This window comes from Fusarium odoratissimum (genome assembly GCF_000260195.1).
Source record: "Fusarium odoratissimum NRRL 54006 unplaced genomic scaffold supercont1.13, whole genome shotgun sequence".
NCBI classification, from domain to species: domain Eukaryota; kingdom Fungi; phylum Ascomycota; class Sordariomycetes; order Hypocreales; family Nectriaceae; genus Fusarium; species Fusarium odoratissimum.
In genome coordinates this window covers 692,588-698,931 of record NW_022158699.1, presented here as the reverse complement: position 1 = coordinate 698,931, position 6,344 = coordinate 692,588, and the positions used below count along the sequence as shown (strand labels likewise).

Here is a 6,344-nt window from a genome sequence, read left to right as displayed (position 1 = left end):
GGGGGGGGGGCACTCTCGATATGACCAGATCCAGCACCAGCGGTAGGCTTAGTGTCTCTGAGGGCCGTAGTGACTGTTCTAACAGGCCTTGATACCGCATGATATGCAGCTCGGGTCGGGGCGAAAGCATTGAACAAGTCTTGTGATCCATGAGCATCATTTCTGGCTGGCTCTGTAACGGCAGCGCAAAGCGCAGTGATTGTGACTTCGTTCTCGCCATTATGGCCGCAAGCGTTGCAAGGAACAACGTAAGTGGTCATCTCGACAGTAGGGACCGGAGGATGAGCACAACTGCTGCAAAGCTCATAAGACAAGGTAGCGCAGTATTCGGTGACAGTCATGGTTGAAGGATTGTTAGGGTCGACGATAGTGTAAGTGACTGTAGTAGCCGTGGCTTCGATCAGGGTTTGTCCTGGCTTTGTGATAGAGTCGATCACTGTTTCAACCGGCTGAAGGATAACAGACTCAGTCATAATATCGGTGACAGTGGCAACTGGCCTGGAGGGGATAGCATCTGTGGGAATGGCTGTGACTCCATCTTGCGTAGTGATTGTTACCTCAACCTCCGTGCTTGTCTCACCAGGTGAAGGAGGCTCGTCATTCAGAGCGTACAAGGTCAAGAGGATATTAGCTGGTGCAGCACGCGTATTGAGCGCTTTACGTGGGCCAACCCAGCGATGCTCGGAAGAGGATACAACCAGACCACCACAGAAATGGCTGCTATGACCTGGACAGGGGATATCACGTCGGCCGTTCAACACCGGGCTGGTTGTATCAAGGGAGTCTGAAGCATAACAAGATCTGTAGAAATGGTTAGAGTCAGAAGAGGGATGGTTGTTTGATGTTGACTTACCGGTCATAGATTCCAACGTAGGCCCGGCCTCTGGCCAAGGCAACGCAGCTAGCCGTGGTCATGTTTGCACCGGAGCCTACAAGGTTGAAGCTCGGGTAACCGTCCGCTGATCCGAGACAACCCTTGTAGGTATACCCACGAATGGTATCGATGTTGGAAGGGCCATCAACAGGGGAGGATGTTGCTGGTGGAGCATCGGACGGGGAGATCGTAGGGGTCTCCTGGGACATGGACGTCACTGGTTCAACTGGAGCAGACGTTGTCTCTGGGACCACCTCTGAAGTCGAAGTCTCAGCTTCTTCTGCAAAAGAGGTACTTGTAGAGGAGAGTGACGGGAGAACGGTGCTGACAAGCGACGATGGCGTAGACTCGCTAGAGGCCTCAGGAATGACAGAGCTAGAAGCGGATGTGCTTGCCGCTGTGGACGCGATCAATTCTTCCGTCGTAGATACGGCGGACTCACTTGTCGTTGTGTATGAAGCAAGAACAGGTCCCTGGTCAACACTGGTTGATGCAACCTCACTGGTCGTGCTGGGAACAGACTTGGTATCAGTAGACGCCGGGGACTCAATTTGGATAGATGTTGTCGTGTCTGCCATAGAGGTTGACACCTCATCAGTGGTGAGCGTTTCCAACTCGCTAGTGACAACAGTCGTAGATTGTTCCGTGCTGGTCGTTTCCTCTGTGGGGGAAACCGACTCAGTTGTAACATCAGCGGTGGTGGTGGTTGTCTCATCGACTACCAAGGTCATCGTTTCAGTTGTTGAAACCAGCTCCATTGTTGTAATCTCATCAATAGTGGTTGTTGATACTTCGCCAGTTGTAGTCGTGAAGCCATCTGATGTAGTCGTTGTTGGTTCAGCAGTGGTGGTGATCGTCGCTTCACCAGTCGTAGTAGTTGTCTCACTAGTAGTGGTTGTCTCATCAGCAGTCGTAGTGGGCTCACCACTCGTGGTAATGGTAACCCTGGTAGGTTCCACAAAAACAATAAATGTACCAGATGCAGTCCCTGAGGCAGGAATAGTAGAAGTGAAAGGCTGCTCTCCAGGGGGCAGTGTCGAGGTCTTAAAGGCATAGTTTTTCTCAACTTTGTCTAAGCCATAATCGCAGTCAACGCAAGCCTCTGCTTGGACAAGGAAACCGGAGTCATTGAATGCATCCCCAACGTCGCAGACGGATATCATCAAGACCATGGCACCACCAGATGGAGCCGGTATCGTTCTCACGAGCGGAGGTGAGGATCGCGTATACCCCGTGAGACTATCTGGTGGGAAGATGGCATCCGGTGCGAGCAAGAAAGGAGACAAGGCGTTGATTTGATTGACATTCGTGTCAAAGGCGTACTGAACCGGGAGGCCATTGCTCGCATCAAGGATCGATATAGCATCCATATTGGCAAGGGCGCTACGTAGAGTGTTAGATGAACAGAGTCCAGTCACGGAGCAATGGGCTGTACCTTGGAGCTTCTTGTGTAGCAAAAACGAATTCGATACGGACTCCGTTATATCCAGGGTCAAACCCCAGCTGAACTTGTAAAGTGTTGATGTTCTGGATCCCTGGAGCACAAAGGTAATCGTACTGGCCACCGGCTCCAACACCATTATCGACGTTTCGATTCCCCATGAGGTAAGCTCCTGTCGCCGTTCCGCTGGTCAGTATGCCTCCACTCCCGAGACCGAACGGTCCATCGGTGAATGTTCCCATGCTTGATTCACCGAGCACAGTCACCGCCATGATCGTGAGACCTGGTCCAGTGAAGATGGCCGAGGCTACTGTATCATAATCAGTTGTTTCGGTGATGAGAAGCAATTTGCCAGCAAGGGGAGTGCCGTAAACACGGCCAGAGACTTGGGGTTGGTGAACCTCATGTTGTTAGTGAGTGACATCAACTCAAGGCCTCAGTAGCCAGAGGTAGAGAAAACAATGGACGCAAAAAAGTGGATGAAGTGAATGAATGAATGCAGCATCATTTTTCACTTGGTCTTGGGTACTTAAATAACCGAAGATTGAAGAAAAGAAAAGTCCTGTCTTGTTTGAATTGTTTCCTCATGTCGTGATAACAATTGTTATTGAAACCAAGTCTGGCTACTGATCTGACACGACCTGACTCATGGGACACTAGCTATACCAGTTTAACCAAAAAAACCTCTGCCTTGCGATAATTATTTTCTAAACTTTACCTTTGATTGCCATAGTAGCATTGCTGCCATCGCCCTGGCACGTAGAATGACATCCTGTAACAAGCATAATGGTAAAACAGCAAAGGGTTACACGCGACTTCTCATGATTCAAACACACGTGACTGGGCTCAACGGCTGGAAAGGCTTCTGAGACATCTACAATCCATGGAGGCTGTTCCAGCGTCTTTGGTAGGTGTAATGAGTGCCAGCAGAGACTAATTTGGGCGTGAACACAAGCTCAAGTTAGTGTCAGCGGGCCCTTTCGATTAGCATACCAGCCGAACAAGGCGAAACAAGGGAGGGTCAAATGAAAGATCATTAAAGCTGAGTAAAGGAATTGGCCTGAATTGCCATTGCGCTCATTTGCGCAGTAGCTCCGCGTTCTCAATAACGAGAAAACCCGAGCCCTTGGGATTACAGTACTGATTCTGGTTCTAGACCATGGCGATACGATGCTAGGCCTCGATCAAGTGTCACTAAACCGTATTGGTATCTCAGCAAGACAGATCAAGCGTAGATTTTGATCTCGTTACGTTGGATCGGGATCGCTGCAACCTCAAGTCGCAGCGCGGATGTGCAATGCCAGCTTACTGATACCCAGGGTCTTTTAAGCTTATGTTAATTTGACTTCGTGAAAAACTTGTCAATATCTCAATAAGATAGACCGAGGTAGACCATAAAAATAGCACCCTTTTTGCACCTTTTTTGACAACGCTTCACTCCTTTCAAACCAGACATGTAAGGCGGTCTTGGTTGTCGGTTGGTTTATGGTGGTCTACCCTAGAGACCCATCAAAATCTAGAGATGTAGATCTCGCATACGCGCTGTCCGAAATGGCTATTGGCTTGGCTGGCTGCAACGGTGCATCGGGACTGGTGTCCACAATCCGACGTGTATGCAGATTGTGTCGTCCGTAATCCTGATGATACCAACTCTCGCTCGGTAGGCCCTGTCGGCCGAGCTTTTCCTGGCAGCTCAAACAAGATGCTGGATAACACTCAGCCAACCATAATGGACGAGCTTGATGCGTAAGTTGAACATGCTCTATCTATTCATCGGACCGCCCACTTCCGCAACCCGATCTTCGGCCGAGACGCAGATCTTCCCCAGAATTGACGTAAGCAAGTCTGGGGTAGCGGGGTAGATAAGTTCGGAGACCTCGGGGGACAACACACAAGATGCTGACACTTGAACTTGGGCTGATAGGATATACCCACGTCATTGGACATAGCTACCACTCTTCAAGCCTCGGGAGTACAAATCGGCAAGTCTCATGACCGGCGGACGTGCGCTATAAAACCTCGACAAGTCCAGGCTCAAGAAATAGCCTCGTTCTCATCTGCTGCCTCTCGACAATAGCAACGCGTCGAGATGACCTCTCCGATTGCGATATTCGCTATACCGGCGGTGGTTCTAGCACTTCTCTTGCGGTTCATCGTCCAATCCTTTCGCTCTCCCCTGCGAACCGTCCCGGGACCTACCCTCGCCCGATTGACAGATGGCTGGTACTTCTGGAAAGTCTGGAAAGGCTCATTCCAAGATGTAAACCTGGATCTACATAAGAAATACGGTATATCCACCTGCCAATGCCTTATATACAACATTCACTGAATGCTCTGTCGCAGGAACGATTGTACGATACGGGCCCAACAGATATAGCTTCAACGACCCCGAGGCAGCCAAGACAATCTACGGTCTGGGCACTCACTTCCCAAAGTCATCGTGGTACTCAGCCTGGGCAAGTCCCGGCACATGGGCCATCTTCAGCGATCAATCAGTCAAACGTCACAACCAGAACCGAAAGCTATATCAAGCGACATACGCAATGTCGTCACTTGTTCACTACGAGCCCTTCGTCGATGACTGCGCCGACATCTTTGCCCAACGTCTCTCCGAGATGTCCAGCACCTCGACTCATCTACCTGTCGACATGCGACACTGGTTCCAGTGCTATGCGTTCGATGTCATCGGTCTGATCACATATGCAAAGCGCTTCGGATTCCTAGACAGTGGAGATGATGTTGGTAATGTCATCGGTGCTTTGGAGGACCACTTAGGTTATGCGACCCTGGTTGGGATTTTCCCAAGTCTGCATAAGTACCTCTTCAAGATCAGGAACTGGCTAGCCGGAGGGAAAGGAACAGGACGAGCATACATCTTGAACTTCACAAACGAGAGGATCCGTCAAGCCCAGGTAGCTCCCAAGCCCGTCGCCGCGGAGAGTGAGGTCACTATGGAAGACTTTCTCACCAAGTTTCTGGCTAAGCATGCTGCCTCGCCCGATGTCTTCACTCAATATCATGTTCTCATGGGATGTACATCGAACATGGTTGCGGGCTCTGATACAACGGCCATCAGTCTTTCGGCTGTTCTGTACTATTTACTGAAGAACCCGGATTGTTTACAGAAGCTGAGGGCCGAGATCGATGACTTGACAGCACGAGGAGAATTGTCAAAATCTCCCACCTTTAATGAAAGCCAGCAGATGGTCTATTTCCAAGCTGTTATCAAGGAGGCGCTCCGAATGCATCCTGCCACTGGTCTCCCACTCGAGAGAGTTGTTCCCGAGGGCGGCGCGACAATATGCGGACGATTCTTCCCAGAAGGAGTAAGTTCATTATGATGAAGCTCAGAAAGTTTGAGCTCGCTGCTGACGAAAGACCCAGACTATTGTCGGTATCAACACATGGGTAGCTCACCGCGATACTCGAGTGTTTGGTCAAGATGCCAATTCCTTCAACCCAGACAGATGGCTCACGGCCGAAAGCGAGAGAATCTCCATGATGAACCGTTACTATATGCCTGTAAGACTCCCTCGGCTGAAGCGTTTTATCATATCACTGACGAAAGACCATTTTAGTTCGGACTCGGCTCACGAAACTGTATCGGCCGACACGTCTCAATGCTTGAAATGTCAAAGCTAGTCCCACGAATTATCCGCGATTTTGACTTCAGCCTCGATTCATCTTTGCAACATAAGGATTGGCATACCCAGAGCTATTGGTTCGTCAAGCCGTTGGACTTTAAAGTGCGCATTCAACCACGTGTTCTGGAGAAACAGAGGGCATGAGGGAGTCAACCCTTACCTATGCTTATTGAGCTTTACCTTAGTTTATGTGATCTTACCTAAGCTTAGTTGGCTTTAGTCGTTTGTTTGATAACATATACCTGCATTGACAAGATCAATATCCCTTTGTTCAGTTCTGACTTAGAAAAGCTGATACCTTTTAAGATTAGCTCACTGTATTTACATTGAGTTTGTCACTAAAAGAGAGGTACATCTTGCAAGTAATATGTAAAGCCTTGATATT

The 6,344-nt window shown here is 49.5% G+C and overlaps 2 protein-coding genes across 2 annotated transcripts in view; one reads left to right on the top strand and one right to left on the bottom strand.

Moving 5' to 3' along the window:
* The window catches only part of FOIG_08659 (uncharacterized protein), a gene marked incomplete at both ends in the record, with an annotated part of 2,813 nt that extends 226 nt beyond the window's left edge, over positions 1 to 2,587 (bottom strand). The window contains 3 exons of the mRNA XM_031208718.1: positions 3 to 801; positions 854 to 2,257; positions 2,310 to 2,587. Coding sequence (XP_031061724.1) covers positions 3 to 801; positions 854 to 2,257; positions 2,310 to 2,587 — 2,481 coding nt within the window. The remainder of the gene's footprint in view (positions 1 to 2; positions 802 to 853; positions 2,258 to 2,309) is intronic.
* Positions 2,588 to 3,994: 1,407 nt separating this feature from the next.
* Positions 3,995 to 6,322, top strand: FOIG_08658 (cytochrome P450 oxidoreductase). The gene is made up of 4 exons (XM_031208717.1): positions 3,995 to 4,603; positions 4,659 to 5,641; positions 5,700 to 5,837; positions 5,894 to 6,322. Exons 1-4 carry the CDS (start codon positions 4,405 to 4,407, stop codon positions 6,101 to 6,103), a joined length of 1,530 nt encoding a protein of 509 aa, XP_031061723.1. The 5' UTR covers positions 3,995 to 4,404; the 3' UTR covers positions 6,104 to 6,322.
* The last annotated feature ends 22 nt before the right edge of the window (positions 6,323 to 6,344 follow it).